This window comes from Diceros bicornis, chromosome 14 (genome assembly GCF_020826845.1).
Source record: "Diceros bicornis minor isolate mBicDic1 chromosome 14, mDicBic1.mat.cur, whole genome shotgun sequence".
Classification (NCBI taxonomy): domain Eukaryota; kingdom Metazoa; phylum Chordata; class Mammalia; order Perissodactyla; family Rhinocerotidae; genus Diceros; species Diceros bicornis.
Window position 1 is genome coordinate 38262328 of NC_080753.1, and position 18412 is coordinate 38280739.

The 18412-nt window shown below is 36.6% G+C and overlaps 1 protein-coding gene across 1 annotated transcript; it reads left to right on the forward strand.

Moving 5' to 3' along the window:
* Positions 1 to 17086, forward strand: SCAND3 (SCAN domain containing 3). The gene is made up of 4 exons (XM_058554965.1): positions 1 to 1699; positions 10548 to 10695; positions 12617 to 14103; positions 14937 to 17086. Exons 1-4 carry the CDS (start codon positions 1280 to 1282, stop codon positions 16851 to 16853), a joined length of 3972 nt encoding a protein of 1323 aa, XP_058410948.1. The 5' UTR covers positions 1 to 1279; the 3' UTR covers positions 16854 to 17086.
* Positions 17087 to 18412: the final 1326 nt, after the last annotated feature.

Below are 18412 nucleotides of genomic sequence, written 5' to 3' on the forward strand. Positions count from 1 at the left end.
GAATGAACCAGGTGGGAATTTTCTGGTTGCTCCACTACGGTGACTCGCTAGGCTCTGAAGACACATCCAGATTTTGATTGTTAGTTTTCTGGGGCCAGTTTCCCACAACGGTTTACAGCACGGCTCACAGAGCCAAAAGTAGCATAAATAGCTACTGCTGTCATTAGGGGACAGCTCACTTTTCATGGGTCTTGCTTTTCCCATCCATAAAACGGAAAGATGGGACTAGATCTTACAGTACTTTCTCAAGTCTGACTTACGGTGACTGGGAAAGGAGACATCGGCCCCAAACTAATTAGAAACGGCGGGGTGGAGTCTACAAATTCGCTCACTTGGTATTCGCCGCAGGGATGCTCTTCCACGTTTGTTTTAAGACGCCATGGTGAGGACCGTCGTCCGAGTGCCAGCGACGGTTTATCACCGTGACAAGAAAACCCAGAGCGGCCTCTCTACTAGCGCTACTCACACCGTGAAACTGTTCACCAGAGGACAGATAACTAGGTCTCGAGAGTTAAGTCTCTGTGCAGTTTGCAGAGTACTTGCCTCCCCATGTTCACAAATCCGAGTAACTACAACCACAGAGCTGATCGCACCACCTGGAATCCTAGAGCGAACCGGAAGTGAGCGCAGCTCCCTCGGCCTGGCGGGAACGCGCCGGGGTCTGCGGCGGGGGTGCCGGGGAGCTGCGGCCTCGGCCCGGGAGTGTTGATGTCGGCTCTCTTGTCCGGCTTGCCGCCGGAGGGTCTGAGCTTGTCGTAGGTGGAAGCTGCGGCTGAGAGAAGGGAGCGTCTGTGAGGCAACAGTCGGGCTTCCTCCGCAGACACCTCGTGGTTGGGGAGGAGCTCCTCTCCCTTTCTGCCCCGGCCTGGGCTACCAGGAGCTCCGGTTGCGGAGCGACCTTCTCTCTGGTCTCCTTGCCCCGCCTCGTATACCCAGGCTTTATTTAGGGCCAGAGTGTCCTTGATAACCTCAGTTTTCTGTCTCGCAAGTAACCTGCTGCTCAATTTGTGACCCTGCCGCTTTCTTGAGTGGTTTTGTGCTCACTATTTCCGGTCTTGTCAGAGGATGGCTACACTTGCAATGGAATTGCTCGAGGAACTGCCCTGTGTTGTCACGTAAACAAATCCGTTTTAGCTGCATCTGTGATTTTTCTGTTAACACTATTTTCTTATATCGAAAACTTTTCTGACCAAGGATTGCGTGGGGACCTCAAGTAAAATCACCCATCTGCCTAGACCCCAATTGGAGAGAGCGTTCCTCTGAGCTGTCCAAGCTCAGGATGGCGGTAGCCTCCAGGGCCCTCCCAGCCTTAGTTGGCCAGGCTTCAGAGGAACAAGGGGAGATTATCAAAGTAAAGGTTAAAGAAGAAGACCATATTTGGGATCAGGAATCCTGCCTACAGAAGAATTTGTCTCATACCAGGGAACTCTCTCGACGGCGCTTCAGGCAGTTCTGCTATCAGGAGACACCTGGACCCAGGGAGGCTCTGAGCCAACTGCGAGAACTCTGCAGTCAGTGGCTGAGCCCCGAGATTCACACCAAGGAGCAGATCCTGGAGCTGTTGGTGCTGGAGCAGTTCCTGACCATCCTTCCTGAGGAGCTCCAGGCTTGGGTGCGGGAGCATAATCCTGAGAGTGGAGAGGAGGTGGTGACTGTGCTGGAAGATTTGGAGAGAGAGCTTGATGAACCTAGACAGCAGGTGAGAAATTGCAGGTGCCATCTTCTGTGGAGAATTTGAGTGCGTGGGTCCAAGGTGGAGAAAGTTAATCCCACCTCACACTGGTGGCTGCAAATTCTGGTTTGAGGGTATTAGTATTTGATCATTGGGTGTAGATGAATAGATGCATGCTTATGGGATAACGGTTTTTCTGTAAGTGATAGCTGATCCAAATAGGTAGATGATTTAACCAAATGGGAAATCTTGATCTATTGCTTACCTGTAGAAAATATATTTTATTTAGTCACTGTGAGATTAAAGTAGCTATCTCTTCTTATGATGCTCACTACTTTTACCATATATGAAAATAAATCATTATAAGAATATAAGGAATACCTTCTAGGGGAGACAAATAGAAAAGTAGCCTAATTTAATGGAAATATTAGGAAATGGTGAATCATAAGATCTGTGTTCTATGATAGGCTCTGTCACTAATTAGCTGTATACCTTGGACATAACACATCTTCTCTGAACTTTAATGTCTTCGTCTGTATAATGAAGAGATTAATTGCATCTTTTTCTAGATACTTTTCACTACTTGGAGTTGTTAGTATGTGAGGTATATTGAGCCCAATATTCTTTCTTTTACCATTACACTAGAGGTTATTTTTTAAAAAGTATTCTTGCTTTCTATCACAGTAATTGTAGAACATTATGAATCTTGCCAAACACTCTTACATTTCTATAAGGATACTATCAGTACATTTATCTGAACTCTTTTTGAATATAAACGTTTTATGTCTACAGTCTGATCTGTTAAAATAGGTTTTTCTGGAATGCAAAATCTTTCATATGAGATTGGTGAATGGGGAAATGAGTCAGTATTATGCTGAAATTGGACTGGCTCATGCATGAGTTTTCCTAGCAAGGTGGTATTTTGGGCCACCAAGTAAGAGCAGCTGAATGCAAAATATCTGATTATAGCTGAACGCAGCAAGTTGTGAAGACATACACTACTGTACATAATGTCCATTCACTTCCACATCCTTTCTCTTGGCTCTCTTGGCCACAGTCTCTGTTTTGGAAGTGCTTATTTGCATGGTTCCCTCCCATCTTTGTGCATTTTTTGCTAAACTTTTTTGTATTCCAGAAAATGAACAAGCAAAGGGGTTTGCAGTGCCACAGAAGCATGCTGGTGATAAAATTCCTGCTAGTGAGCATAAAAGAAGAATAGCTTTAACAATTGAAGAAAGCTCGAAATTATAAAATGTTTTGAAAGAAATGAAAGAACCTGTGACATTGGTCATGCAACCAGCATTAAAGAATCAACTTTCTGCACAATTAGAGACAATGCTGAGAAAATAAAAGAAAGTTATCTAGCTGGAACAACTGCCAGTGCTACAAAATCTGTTAGAACAAGGCATAAGAAAGTGGAAGAAATGGAACATTTGTTAAGTGTGTGGATTGAATATCAAACAAAGAAGCTATCAAGGGCAACCTTTCTCAAAATTAAAGAGAATGGCTTAGCAATATATGAAGACCTTAAGAAAAAAGCTGAAAATCCTGTAGAAGTGCCTTCATTTAGTGCAAGTAGTGGCTGGCTTAGTGACTTCAAGAACCACTGTGCTTTCCACAATGTTAAGCTTTCTGATGAAGCTGTGAGTGCAGATAAAGAAGCTGCAAAGACATTTCCCCCAGTGTTATGAAATTTGGTTGATGAAGAAGGCCATACCCTGGATCAGATTTTTTATTTTGATGAAACGAGTCTCTGTTGGAAGCAAATGCCCTCAAAGGCCTATATCTCCAAAGGAGGAAATTCAAGCTCCAGGGTTTAGATCAACTGACTGTGATACTAGGTGCAAATTCCAGTGGAGATTTAAAGCTAAAGCCTGTTGTTATTTATCACTCTGCAAACACACAAGCTTTGAAAGGAATTGTAAAGACTAGCCTTGGTGTCTACTATAGGCCTAGCAAGAGAGGCTAGATGACAGGGCAGATATTTACTGATCTTCTAGGTGATGTTTTTGTAGATGATTTTAAAAAATATTGGAAGAGGAAAATTTGTCTTTCAAAATTCTTAAAATTCTCAGTAATGCACGAAGCCATCCTCCAACAGTTGCTGAGCTTTCTTCAAATATTAAAGTTCTCTTTTTACCTCCTTACATAATTTCTTTACTCCAGCCCCTTGATCAGGGTGTGATTGCAGCCTTTAAAGCTTATGGTTTAAGGAGAACATTCAAGATGTGTGTTGCATCTACAGGGGTGACAATGCACACACAGTTTTTGAATTCTGGAATCGATTCAACATTAAACTTGCAATTAATATTATTGTAGAGGCCTAGAATGATGTCACAAAAGCCTGCTTGCATGGGATGTGGCGTATATTCTCCCTGATTTAATGCATGATTCTAAAGGCTTTCAGCCTTCAGAAGAGCACCCCCAAATCATAGCAAGCTGTGTTACTCTTGCAAAGGAGGTTGGATTTGGAGAAATTGAGAGTGAAGGTATTGAGGAGATGCTGCAGTCTCAGGCAGAAGATCTGTCTACACCAGATCTACAACTTGTAGCTAAGGCACAAATGGAAGGTGTAGAAGAAGAAGATGAGGCGGTTCAACAGGCTGTCCCACAAGAGCTTTTCACTTCTCAGTTGTCTTCTGTTTTAAGTATGATAGAGAAGCAGTTGCTGTGGATAGAAGATAATGACTACAAGACAGAACGCAGCAGGATTGCGCTTCGTGGTATAAGGTCCTATTTGGAGGCATGTAAGCAGTTTCTTTATGAAAGAAGTAAAATGTTTAAGTGGCAAAAACTGGATATCTTTTTGTAAGTGAATGTCAAAGAAATAAAAAGAAGATGATGAGCCAGAACCATCATTACATTTCTTGTAATATCACTACTTTTCTTGGGAAGTGTGCAAATCCTTCTCCACCTCAGCTGATGATGCTGTCCCTCTACCCTTGCCTTACCCTTTCCTTTCACCTCTTTCTAACAAGATAGCATCACCTTTCTAAGGTAAAATCCTATACTTAATGTAATATTTCTTTATTTAATATGTCTTTTTGACTATACTTGTATTTTTAATAGAATTTCTATATTTTATTAGTGCTCTGGTGACAAAGTTGTATAGATTTTAAATAATCCACCCTGTAATTTTATTTTCTCCATAAATCCTGTTATTTTTTGTGCAGTTTTGCAGGAAGCATGTTTTTTCATGAGTTCGTATATTATGTTATAGCATAGATGCCTGTACAGGCAATCTCTTACTTCTAGGTAGCACACCTTTTCCTTTTGTTTTGGATAAACAGTATTGTTTTTTTCCCTTAAGATGTGCCTGTTATTTTAGAATTTTCCTCTTCCAGCTTTGCTGGAAATTCTCAGAATTAACCAGGTTCATAAATGCCCACCAGGGAATGAGCTAAGTTTTTGGAAGTTAGATGCAGAACATGGGTAATTAATGCTAAGAACGTATATGGCAGAGCATAGTTTGATTGGGTTTCCATGCTAGGTTCTTATATATTCATGGACTGGATTGTTTTCTTTGTCCTCAAGAATATTTGGCAAGGCAAACTATTGAAATGTTTGGTTTGAGTGCAATATGACTTCTACAAGGCTATTTGCAAGAGAACAGGCTTGGCAGGAATGTGAAGTAGCCAGGCTACTTCCACTGTAAATGGCACACTCAGAGGGGAAATTGGGTGCCACACTCAAAGCCTCCAGTTGAAGAGTCCAGTCCTGTTATTTGTATTCTTTTCACTGTAAGGTATACTAAATAAATATAAATCAGAATTCTGTTGTCAAGGAGATAACACTTTTTTTTTAAGTAACTTTCATTCTTGCTCAGTTTTAGAATTAACCATGGACATGTGATTAATCCTAGAGGCTGATATTCTCTTAAGACAACTTTAGGAAGTTATTGGTTATTGAATACTTTTTTTCATTAATGAATCTATTTTTATTAGATTTCTCAATGGTGGAGATTCAGAATAGAATCTGCCTAACACATCCTTACATCCAAGTTACCAGTTGCTTATATGACTGACAAAGATCCATATGTACGAATGAGTAGGCAGACACACTATTTCAGTGGAAAAAGTTATAGTAAGTTGATAACACAAATACACTGAATGAAATGCCAGACAGGAACATTCAGGGTTAATGCTAACAAGGTGTGCCAAACAGTGAGCTGTTAGCCACTTTCCTGAATTATTACATTTCTCTATTGTCTGCTGACTATCATTTCTAGGCTTAGCACAGTCAGCTATTAGACTGTAACATAGTCCAGGAAAACATACATATTGGATGGTATGACAACTGAATTTGCAGATTCATATTTCACAGAGATTTAGTAAATTAACTTGCACAAAAGATGAAAGAAGGAATACATTAGAGCTTTAAATAGGTTCTTACTTACTGCTAGTGTCCCAAGAAAGTGAAACCTAAACAAACACCAGTGGAACAGTGTCATGTGGATAATTTGGAGGTAAACATGTTTTTATATTAAAGGCAGTGTTTATTCTAAGTCAATGGTAATAAATTTTCTTCTGAATATTCCTGCCAGATAAACCGATTTGTGACCATTAATATCCTCTCCTATTCAACCTTTTCCTTATTTAACCATATCATTGGTAAAATATGAGTCTGTCTTAGTCCGTTCGGGCAGCTGTAACAAAATATTACAGATTGGGTGGCTTATAAACAAACAGAAGCAATGGTTCTGGAGGCTGGAAGTCCAAGATCAGAATGCCAGTATGATTGGGTGAGGGCCCTCTTCCAGGTTGCATATTTCTCATTGTATCCTCACATGGTGGAAGGGGGCTAAGGAGCTCTGTGCAGTCTCTTTTATAAGAGGACTAATCCCATTCAGGAGGTCTCCACCTTCATGACCTAATCACCTCCCAAAGGCCCTACCTCCTAAAACCATCACATTGGGTGTTACAATTTCAACATGTGAATTTGAGGGGGACACAAACTTTCAGACCATAGCAGAGTCCGAGATATATCACCTGCCAATGATAAGTAACAAAGAAGTAAGCAAACAAAATCTAGGGAAGCTGAAGAACACAGCCAACCAGCTAATGTTCATTGAAGTGAATTCTAAGGGGATTACCATATTAGGTAATAATTTAATGAGCTGTTATTATATTATAGGTTCATCTGTAGACAGTGAAGATATTTGTGCTGCCCAAAACTTAAAGACAATAGAAAATAAATTTCTACCCACTGTCTTAGGAAAAACAAAACTAATTGCTTAGTTATGGGAAAAAAAAGAGTTGAAAGACGTGAACTTCTTTCATGTGTGTAAATAAGCATAAAAGCATCTCTAGGAAAAACTTGAGTAAAGAAGAGGGGAATAGTCTTAGTAGGTACTAGCATACCATAAAGCCTCTTTAGGTAGAATTATGGTACTGGTACATGAATAGATGGATCAATGAAACAATAGAAAGTATAAAAGTAGACTTGAGCACATATGAAAATTGAGTGTACAATCCATGTGCCATCTCAAATCACTGCAGGGAAAAATGGACTTTTAAATAAATGTTGTTGGGACAAAGTGATAGCCATTTTGAAAAGAAACACATTAAATTATTACCTCACATCGTATATCAGAATCAGAATGAATTTTAAATGTGTCAGAAATCAATATATAAAATTTTAAACATTCAGGAACTAGGAGAAAACATGAATGACTTCTTTATAATCTATGTAGAATTACTCAAAATCCAGAAATAAAATAAATTTTTCTACATGAAACATTTTTAAAATGCAGGACAAAAAACCCACAAGCAAATCAAAATAATAAATTAGTGAAAATATTTGCAAAATATATCATGGATAAAAGCTAACCTCCTGCACAGAAGTGCAATAAAAACGATCAAGAGACATGAGCAGTTTTTCACAAACAGGTAGCTTTTAATTATATGAAAAGATGCTCAACTTCAATTACAATAAGAGCAAATCAAAACTGCACTGAGGGGGCCCACCCATGGTGGCGTAGTGGTTAAGTTTGTGCGTTCTGCTTTGACAGTGGCCCGGGGTTCGCTGGTTCGGATCCTGGGTGTGGACCTACTCACTGCTCATCAAGCCATGCTAAGGTGGTGTCCCACATAGAAGAACTAGAAGGATATACAACTAGGATATACAACTGTGTACTGGGGCTTTGGGGAGAAAAAAAAAAAGAGGAAAATTGGCAACAGATGTTAACTCAGGGCCAATCTTCCTCAAAAAAAACTACTACACTGAGGTACCATTTGTCACCTATCAGACTGGCAAAAATTCAAAAGCTTGGCAACACAGTCTGTTCTGGGAAAACAGATCCTCTCCTACATTGCTGGTAGAAGCACAAAATGGTACCATCACTACTCGGGGGATTTTGGCACCATATAACACCTATTTATGCATTTACCTTTGACCCAGCAATACTGCTGGGAATTTACTTTGAAAATACATGTCTACAAATAAGAAACAACACAGACATAGTTTTTCATTGCAGCATTATTTGTAAAAGCAAAATATTGTAAACAACTTAAATGCCCATCCATGTAAGAGTGATTGAATACACCATGGTGCATCCATATAATGTAATACTATGTAGACATAAAAAAGAATGAGGAAGATATCTATGAGCTGATATGAAATGATTTCCAGACAATATTTTTATATTAAGTGAAAACAGGAAGATGTGAACTACTATATTTAGTATGAAAAAAATAAGTATACACATGTCTGCATTCAATTTGTATATATGTTATGTATACACACATATATAAGTATATATACACACATATACACACAAACGTGTGTATATATATAATGTTTTTACTTATTTTTGCAAAAATAAACACGGTAAAACATCAACAACAAAAAAATGGTTTCTTATGAGTGGGTGAGAGTGGAATGCAGGCTATATGAATTTGAGCAAGACTTCTCTGAATATATATTTTGATTTTTTTGATATCATGTGAGTGTTTTAAGTATTTTTTAAAAAATTAAATTCAAAATGATTAAACAAACAGAAAAAAGTGAACTCAACTGTATATTAAATTAATAACCTAATAACAGATGACTTGAACACAATATTCTGACTATACTCTTAGTGGGATACTGTCTATGGACATATAAAGCTGCAAAGATATATTGAATTTTACTTAGTAGGTATGTTGTTGGAAGTGTTCTACAACACAAAGCATTGTAATTATGAAACTATTTTGTGTTTATTGTAGGTTAGAGCAAATGAATAAATATATATACATTGTTTTGAACTTTTTTTTTCACTGTGGAATAAGGGAAGTATTTATGTGGAATATGGAAAGATAAGGAAAATCCGATGGTGTTGAAATTGAATTGAATTCATAATATTTTATAAAATGTATTTACCAGCTCTATCCATGAAAGGGCCTAGAGAGGAGGATGCCTCATTAACAATGAGCCTACCTACTGCTCAATCTTTGTTACTAAACACTGTTGCCCTCTAAAATGAATCAAGACTTCTTGGAAAAACAGTTCAAACTAGATCTGGGACAGGGAAAATACAATGTGGTCCTTGTATTGTTTGTTGTTCTAGAAAGCATGGATGTGCTAAAAAAAAAAAACTAGTGGGGTCACGTTGAAACACTGAAGGAGCCAGATCAAAGGAGCTCCCACTGGCCAAATTTGAGACAGTTTGGGCATCAAAATGAATAAGGATGGAATGGATTATAACATTAGTCTATAGTGATACTTAAAAAGAGAGACAGACAGACGATAAAGGTGGAGGGACGTAAAGCTCTTTACAGAAAATTGCTAGCTAATAAATGTAGAATAAATTATAAAAGTAGGAAGTTACCATTTTGCAACCCCCAGTATAAAAATTGATTCAAGCAAAAATCATCAATGAATGCTAAAACCATTGGGGAATAGGATATTTACGTAGTTTAAATTATTATCCCAAAGCTGACATTAATTACAGTGGGAAAAATGTATTTTTCAAATGGATAGATCTGGTGGTCACTACCTTAACTATGTGATCAAATTTAGCATTATCAACAATGAAATAACTTGATAGTTATTTGTGATGTGACACAGTAAGTACACATCACTTATATAGTATTCTTCCAGAAATGTTTAACCAGAATCTATTTGTGAAGAAACAATCAGACAAATCTCTAATGTAGGATATTCTATAAGACAACTGACTCTGATTTTTCAAAATTTAATGTCATAAAAAAGGCAAGAAACTATTTTCGATTAAAAGAAGCAAAAGAGGTATAATAATCAAAAACAATGTATAAATATTGATTGGATCATGGACTTAAAAACAAATGCATTTTGGGGACAATTGGGGAAATTTAATTATAAACCATATGCTAGATGATTAGTGTAAGGAAAAGATAGTGTTTTGTTTTTCACCTAACACAGTTATCCAACTTGATTGGCTTTGTTTTTCCATCCACAGCACACTGGGCTAATGTTTTCCACATTTGGTCTAAAACAAGTGTCAGATTCCTTCCTGGGTTAAATAGTTCATAAGACCCTATTATATAATTTGCATACCTCCTACCCAATATATTTACTTTTAATTGCTCATACTGAAACCCATTTACAATTTTCTTTCAATTATCACAATTTAGGAAAGATTCCTTTAATGTGTTTCCATTGTTGTTCCCCACAACAGAAACCACAGGGATGCATATCAACTCTTGTCCAATGGAGACAGTTTCTGTTGCATGGCTCTGGCTTTATTAGTCCCAGTATTTTTTTATTTCTTTTATTCTATCTTGCACTCCTCTTGAGAATGCAGTGGAGACTTTTTTTCTTCTTACATTCTATTTCAGTAGAAGAATGTTTTGAGGTTTAGCTATGGTTTGTACAGTGATCACTTATATTAATTTCCAATGTACCTATTTGTCCCCAGGTTCCACAGGGCACATACGGGCAGGAAGTTCCTATGGAAGAAATGACTCCTCTGGATACTGCAAAGGAGTCCTTAGGTACCCAGCTCCAGTCCATGGACGACAGAATGGAATGTGAATCTCCAGAGCCACACCCACTTCAAGATAATGGTGAGGATAATTTAGTCTCTGGAAAGAGGATGAGGTTTGGGACAGGAAAGGGTCTAGTCATTGAAAAGTTATCAACCTCATTCCATTGCAGCTTCTACTGAATATAGCTGAATAAAAAGTCAGCCAGTGCAGTGTAATGTTATTAAAGGAGTTGAATTAAGCTGTCAGTTAATAACATAAAAAATAGTCAAAAACAGATTTTCCATGGATATTTTGCAATGAAATTAAGAGCCTGTGGATAAACCAGAGATGCCTCTGTATATAAATGTTGAGCACTTGTCAAAGTAGCCGTAGGTCCCATTTCCAGACCCTCTGCCCCCAATTTTTGTCACATATGACTGTTTAAGACTTGGTAATACTGCTTAGAAATTCTGCTGAAGAAAATGGAATTTCTAAGTCTATGTCCATTAGAGTTCTGAGGACTGTTAATAGTATAATGTGTAGTGGAGACAGGAGCACATGCTGGCCTCGTTCTGGAGCAGCTGTCTTTCCCAGAAGGCTTAAGTATAATTGATATAATGTTTATTTTTTCTCGTATAACCCTAGCAACTCCCTATTCCCTGCTTATCCTAGAGCTACTAATATTTATTCTACTAACTTTTGGACCTCATATTCTCCTCATTCTCATTTACATTGCCCGAATTTCCTTCCCTCCCCAAAATTCATCCTTGTTTACCTTCCTTTTCTGCTCATGGCTCTCTAACATGGCATAAAGTGTATTGGTGTGGAAAGAAATAATAACCATGTAATGGTCTTTTAAGTCACATTTTGAGATAGCTCTTACCATGAGTGTTGTCATCTTCATTATAAAGTTAGTCAACAAATTTTTATCCAATACTTTTCTGTGTAGTAATGTGTTAGATAATGGAAAAAATAAGTGATCCCTGCTTCTTTAGAAACTTAAAATCTTGTTAATCTACGTATGAAACAGTTAAAGAAGAAAGTGCTACAGTGCTAGTTTGTGTTATGAATAAATTATGTTTTTGAAGAAAGGAGAACTCACTGTGAGCTTAAATTAAATGATCAAGGAAGTCTTATGGAACAATTGAGAGTTAAGTGAGACCAAAAACACACAGTAACATTGTTAATGTGAACCTCGTTTCGGAAATATAAACATTTGAGAAGGATTTAAATTTACCAGTTCAATATTTGATATGCAAATTGGTAGTAGAAACAATGTTGACTTGAGAGAAAGTATTTTTTCCAAGCAGCTATAAAACGGTCTAGAGGTAATATGCTAATTCCAAATTATTCTTTTTGATTTTTTTCAAATGGTTTCCTTAAGACTAGTCACGTTTGAATTATTCTAAATGTTTCTATTGTGAATATTCTAAACATTTATTTTAATATGCTATATTAAGTCAGAGATTTTTCACTACTTTAGGCTCATCTGCTACTCTTTCTTTATTAAAATTAGTAATAAGGATATTTATTGGGCTTATAGTTTCACAAGCCCTGAAAGGGAGCTGATATAAATATATGATGTTGAAACTTAAGCCCCAAATGTTACTATAACAGCTAACCTGACTGAATAAAACAAAATGTGGTATAGTCTGGGGCTTTTTAAAAAAATCTATTACTGTATTGCTGAGGCTTCTCTAGCCAAAAAAATTTTCTTGTGTAGTTAATGAATAAATAAACAATAATAACATCAACCTACTTCCTGTTTTACATAAAATAGTGCTTTACTTTAAGGCTTACCCCGGATACTACTATATCAGAACTTTTTGTTCCTGGCTAGAGCTCCTCATTTACTTCTCTTTATTCCTCCGAGACTGGACCCCTAACCAAAATTCTATCCCCCTCTTGTGTGTCCATAGCCTCTACTTCTACCCCAAGCTCTACTGGCTACTTGGACAATATATGTATTTTAAATTATATTCCCAAATATTCTAATTGACTTTTTTTCTTTATATTTTAGGGTCATTTTTATGGCTTTCCATGATGTCTCAAAGCATGGGTGATGATAACCTCAGTAGCTTAGATACTAATGAAGCAGAAATTGAACCAGAAAACATGAGAGAAAAGTTCTTCAGAAGCTTAGCAGTGTTACTGGAAAACAAAAGTAATAATACTAAGATATTTTCTAAAGCAAAGTACTGTCAATTAATAAGGGAAGTGAAAGAGGCTAAAGCTAAGGCAAAAAAGGAATCAGTTGACTACCGTCGCTTGGCTAGATTTGATGTGATCCTTGTACAAGGAAATGAGAAGCTGATTGAGGCTATAAATGGGGAAACAGATAAAATACGGTATTATTTACACAGTGAGGACTTATTTGACATTCTGCATGATACACATCTCAGCATTGGACATGGCGGACGTACCCGCATGGAAAAAGAGTTACAAGCAAAATACAAGAACATCACAAAAGAAGTTATAATGCTATACTTGACACTCTGCAAACCATGCCAGCAGAAAAATTCAAAACTCAAGAAAGTTCTAACATCAAAGCCAATTAAGGAAGTTAATTCAAGATGCCAAGTGGATCTTATAGACATGCAATTGAATCCTGATGGGGAGTATAAATATATTATGCATTATCAAGACCTTCGTACAAAGTTGAGTTTTTTGCGGTCATTAAAATCTAGAAGGCCTAAAGAAGTTGCACATGCTCTTCTAGATATTTTTACAATTATTGGGGCACCCAGTGTCCTACAATCTGACAATGGGAGGGAATTTTCAAGCCAGATTGTCAGCGAACTCAGTAATATTTGGCCAGAATTGAAAATTGTCCATGGGAAGCCTCAACCCTGCCAAAGCCAAAGTTCTGTGAATCAAATTAATGAGGATATCCAAAATAGGATTATCTCCTGGATGCAAACTAACAATTCATCACACTGGGCTGAATTTTTGTGGTTCATTCAAATGATCCAAAATCAACCCTATCACAGAGGCATGCAACAGACTCCATATGAAGGCACATTTAGCTCTGAAGCTAAGCTTCATTGTCAGTTAACTGAAGAACTTGTTGCCAGCCTGAACACAGAAAATGAATTAGAACAGGCTGACAAAGAATTAGAAAATACTCTAAGAGCCCAGTTTGAAGAAAATATTGAGACTGGAACAGATAGTAGTGATATTGAAGAGAATCTTTCTGTCACTCCTAAGGTGGCCCATAAAACCCCTCCTGAAAGCAGACTAAAATTTTTATCCTGTGTAGTTTGTGAAAAAGAATGCACTGGTGCTCATAGTTGTATATCATGTGATAGAAATGTCCATGCCCTCTGTGGAGTGCGCTCTCAGCATGAGACTGAGGGCTATCGTCACAGAAGAACGTGTAGTCTTTGCTATGAGACCACTACAATGAAAAGGAAACATGATGGGATTCAAACAAGTTTGACTGTTCAACCTTCCAAAATGTTAAAGCCATTAGAGCCACCGTTTTCATCAGACAAAGTAGGAGACTGGGTAAGAATTTGAGTATCTGCTATAGACCAAAGCATGGGAATGACCTCATTACACTTTACTGTGATGATAATGAGTGAGCATTTTTTTGATGTGGTATACTAAAGCACAATTATGGCCATCTTGGATATATTTTCTCCAAAGAAAGTCCTATTATTTTTAATGCCCACCCCTGTCCCTGCTGCATTTCTTATTTCAAGTTGGAAGTTATAACCTTGAATGCTTCCTTTTTTGTTCTTCTGGGGAGATGAACAGTATCTCTTTTACTCCTTTCTGATGTCAGGCATTTCTTGAGAGAATGAGAAACCTACAATCCAGGGGATAAATGGTGGGTATGATGGTATGTTTCTACAGAAGGATGAATTCGGGAACAGATGAATTTAATGTTACTTTGTTTTAATTGTACGTGAGTTTCGGTCTGGAGGTAAGCTAAGACAGGGCATCTTAGGTCAAGTGAAGAAATATTTAGGAAGGACAGGGGATGATAAGTTTGGTTGGGAGATATTGGTTTGTGTTTGGAAAGAGCAATTTTTGGATTTAAATGGAAAGCATGAGATAAGGCCAAAGAGATTTCAAATCAGTAAGTTTTATAAAGTAGAGTTATAAAGTAGAGTTATATAGCTCAAGGTGGGTCACATGTGGTGGGAGCTTTGTCAGCTGTAACCCAAAAGTATATAAAACTCTGAGAAAATGTAAGCATTTATTACTCTTTATAGCTTAATTTTAAAATCATTTTTAATTTTTAATCAAGCCTAGTTTTTAATTTATCGTTTAACATTATTAGATAAAGGAGGAAAGTAAAATTTGTATTATTTATTTTTAATCCTAATTTGCAGATGGCAAAACAAGCTTCACTGGACTTTTTTGTCAAGAAAAGACACACCTTTTCGGAATACGGCAGTAGTGGTAAAAAAAATGGTAACAATGGAAGTCATCTCAAAGAAGTGAAAACCAAAAGAGTTCATACTAGTTTTACTCGAAAGTATGATCCCTCATATATTGAGTTTGGTTTTGTAGCTGTAATTGATGGTGAAGTGCTAAAACCACAATGTATTATTTGTGGAGATGTACTGGCTAATGAAGCAATGAAACCGTCAAAACTTAAGCGGCATTTATATTCAAAACATAAAGAAATAAGTTCACAACCAAAAGAATTCTTTGAAAGAAAGAGTAGTGAATTAAAAAGCCAACCAAAGCAAGTGTTCAATGTTTCTCACATAAACATTAGTGCTTTGCGGGCTTCTTATAAAGTAGCACTTCCGGTTGCTAAGTCTAAAACACCGTACACAATTGCCGAGACACTAGTGAAAGACTGCATCAAAGAAGTTTGCTTGGAAATGTTGGGTGAATCTGCAGCAAAGAAGGTAGCTCAAGTACCACTTTCCAATGACACCATAGCTCGACGTATTCAGGAACTGGCTAATGATATGGAAGACCAACTCATAGAACAAATAAAACTAGCAAAGTATTTTTCATTACAACTTGATGAATGCAGAGATATTGCTAACATGATAATTCTTTTAGTATATGTGAGATTTGAACATGATGATGATATAAAGGAAGAATTCTTTTTTTCAGCCTCTTTACCGACAAACACAACTAGCTCAGAACTATATGAAGCAATAAAGAATTATGTTGTCAACAAATGCGGTTTAGAATTTAAGTTTTGTGTAGGAATATGTTCTGATGGTGCAGCTTCAATGACAGGAAAACATTCAGAAGTGGTTACCCAGATTAAGGAACTTGCGCCAGAATGTAAAATAACACATTGCTTCATTCATCGAGAAAGTCTTGCTATGAGAAAAATATCAGCTGAACTAAATAGTGTGCTTACTGACATAGTAAAAATTGTGAATTATGTAAAATCTAATGCATTAAATTCAAGATTGTTCTCTTTATTATGTGATAATATGGAAACTGATCATAAGCAACTGTTATTGCATGCTGAGATCCGGTGGTTATCACGGGGAAAAGTTCTATCAAGGATGTTTGAAATACGAAATGAACTCTTAGTATTTCTGCAAAGCAAGAAACCAGTTTGGTCCCAACTTTTCAAAGATGTGAATTGGATAGCCAGACTTGCTTATTTATCTGATATCTTCAGTATTTTTAATGATCTTAACGTTTCCATGCAAGGAAAGAATGCAACATGTTTTTCAATGGCAGATAAGATTGAAGGACAAAAACAAAAGTTAGCAGCTTGGAAAAATAGAGTTTCTACAGATTGTTATGACATGTTCCATAATTTAACAACAATTATCAATGAAGTAGGTAATGATCTTGATATTACACATCTGCGAAAAGTTATCAACGAACACCTTACAAATTTGTTAGATTGTTTTGAATTGTATTTTCCATCAAAAGAAGATCCACGCATAGGAAATTCATGGATCCAAAATCCATTTCTTTCATCAAAAGATAATTTAAATTTAACTATAACTCTACAGGATAAGTTGTTGAAGCTGGCTACTGATGAAGGATTGAAAATGAATTTTGAAAATACTGCATCACTTGCTTCATTTTGGGTAAAAGTTAAAAATGAATATCCTGAGCTTGTTGAGATTGCTTTAAAAACTCTCCTTCTATTCCCCTCAACATACCTCTGTGAGACTGGGTTCTCTACTTTAAGCGTTATTAAAACAAAACATAGAAACAGTTTAAATATACATTATCCGCTGAGAGTAGCATTGTCATCAATCCAACCTAGATTAGACAAATTAACAAGCAAGAAACAAGCTCATTTATCACATTAAAAACTTTAAATGTTGATATATAAGGTGTTCGCTCAGAGTATGCATATAGGCATTATGGAAATATGAAAAATTGTGATTAAAATAGCAATTCTCTATATAAATTGCCTATATGTATACTTTCAGTTAAGAAAGTGTACAGTTTTTATAATTCTTTTTTCCTGTTATATTTGTTATATTTATTAAGATGTAATTTTAAAACTGTTGGTACTAATATTAAAAAATTTGGCCTTGTATTTTGTATGTCTTTTTATTATTGTATTTCATTAGGATATTATGATTGTAGGATGACTTCAGAATGGGGAATGATTTCTTTGAAATGGCAGACTAGATCAGTGAAGGGAAGTGAATTCAAGGGGTGGAATTAGAATTTGAATGCATGGGAGAAGGTCAGTAAATTAAGATTGTTAAACTGATCCTGGTTAGGTTGGAAGGTGATATAAAGTTCGTTTTCTAGGTGCATGTTTAGACACAGTGTTTAAGTGGATGAGGTGGGGGAGAAACACTTATCTTGTAATGGTGTTATGGCTTTGGATTCATACTGATAAATTGTGATTTCATAATGGTGGGGGATTGAGCCATAGTGACAAGATTATGTTAGGTAAAAGTTTTTAGACTTTGCTTGAGCTGATTGCCTTTAAGGTTCTCTGGGACAAAGTCAGGTATCATTGGCACCTCAAGTAAACTTAATAACGTCTCTTATTGTCTGGAGATGATTCAGAAAAATGCCACACATATCTGCTCTTCTGTCTGTGTACTCGCTCAGAATTACTGAAAACAAACTATTAGCACAAGGCAAGATCTTTAGGGCAAAACATGCCAGGATCCTTGAAGGAAATGTCTTTTCCTAGACAGGGAAGCAACTTACAGTAAGTTCTTTTCAAAGAAATGTAACATTGAAAGTTGAAGAAAGAAAAGTTATTTAGTTATATAAATGTCACTAACAATTTAGCCTTTTGATTGAAAAGAGTTTCAAGGGACTGGATCCCAAAAACTTTAGAAAGTGGAGGAAACGTTTTTCACATTCAGTTCTGAAACATTAGTAGGGTTATGTTTTATTGTGTGTGTCTTAATAAAATCTTACAGCTTCTCAAAAAAGCTGATAGTAGTGGATAGATTTAGAAGTCAGTGGTTTAATTGTGCTCACCTACATCTTATGTGTCTTCTCTCCTAGCTGAGTATATTTTGGAACTAACGGATTTACATTTTTTAAATTTTACTGTTTGCTTTATTGATTGAATAAAGTATTGTGCTTCCAATTTTTAATTTTAAAAAGCAATATATGTGGTGATTTCACATTGCTTTCTATAAATACCTACAGTGGTCTGGGAGAAAATAAACTGAGAGGGACATAAAGAGTACACTTTAAAAGAGAACTAAATTTCCTTATTTTCTCTCTGACAAATATAAAGCATTGGATATCTGAGAACAGAATTGGAATCATCTGGACAAGATTTTTGGTGTGAAGCACTCTCAGATATTTGAATTAGATGCCTGCCTATTTTTTCCTCCAAATGACTCAGTACCAAGAGGCTGAATTGCTTTACCTTCACCTTCTTAAG

Excerpts from the sequence above, each read along its gene's own strand:
- SCAND3 (XM_058554965.1), top strand. The coding sequence starts at position 1,280 with ATGGCGGTAGCCTCCAGGGCCCTCCCAGCCTTAGTTGGCCAGGCTTCA. Across the intron at positions 1,700-10,547 it reads TTGATGAACCTAGACAGCAG|GTTCCACAGGGCACATACGG; the intron begins GTGAGAAATTGC and ends ATTTGTCCCCAG. Across the intron at positions 10,696-12,616 it reads ACACCCACTTCAAGATAATG|GGTCATTTTTATGGCTTTCC; the intron begins GTGAGGATAATT and ends TTTATATTTTAG.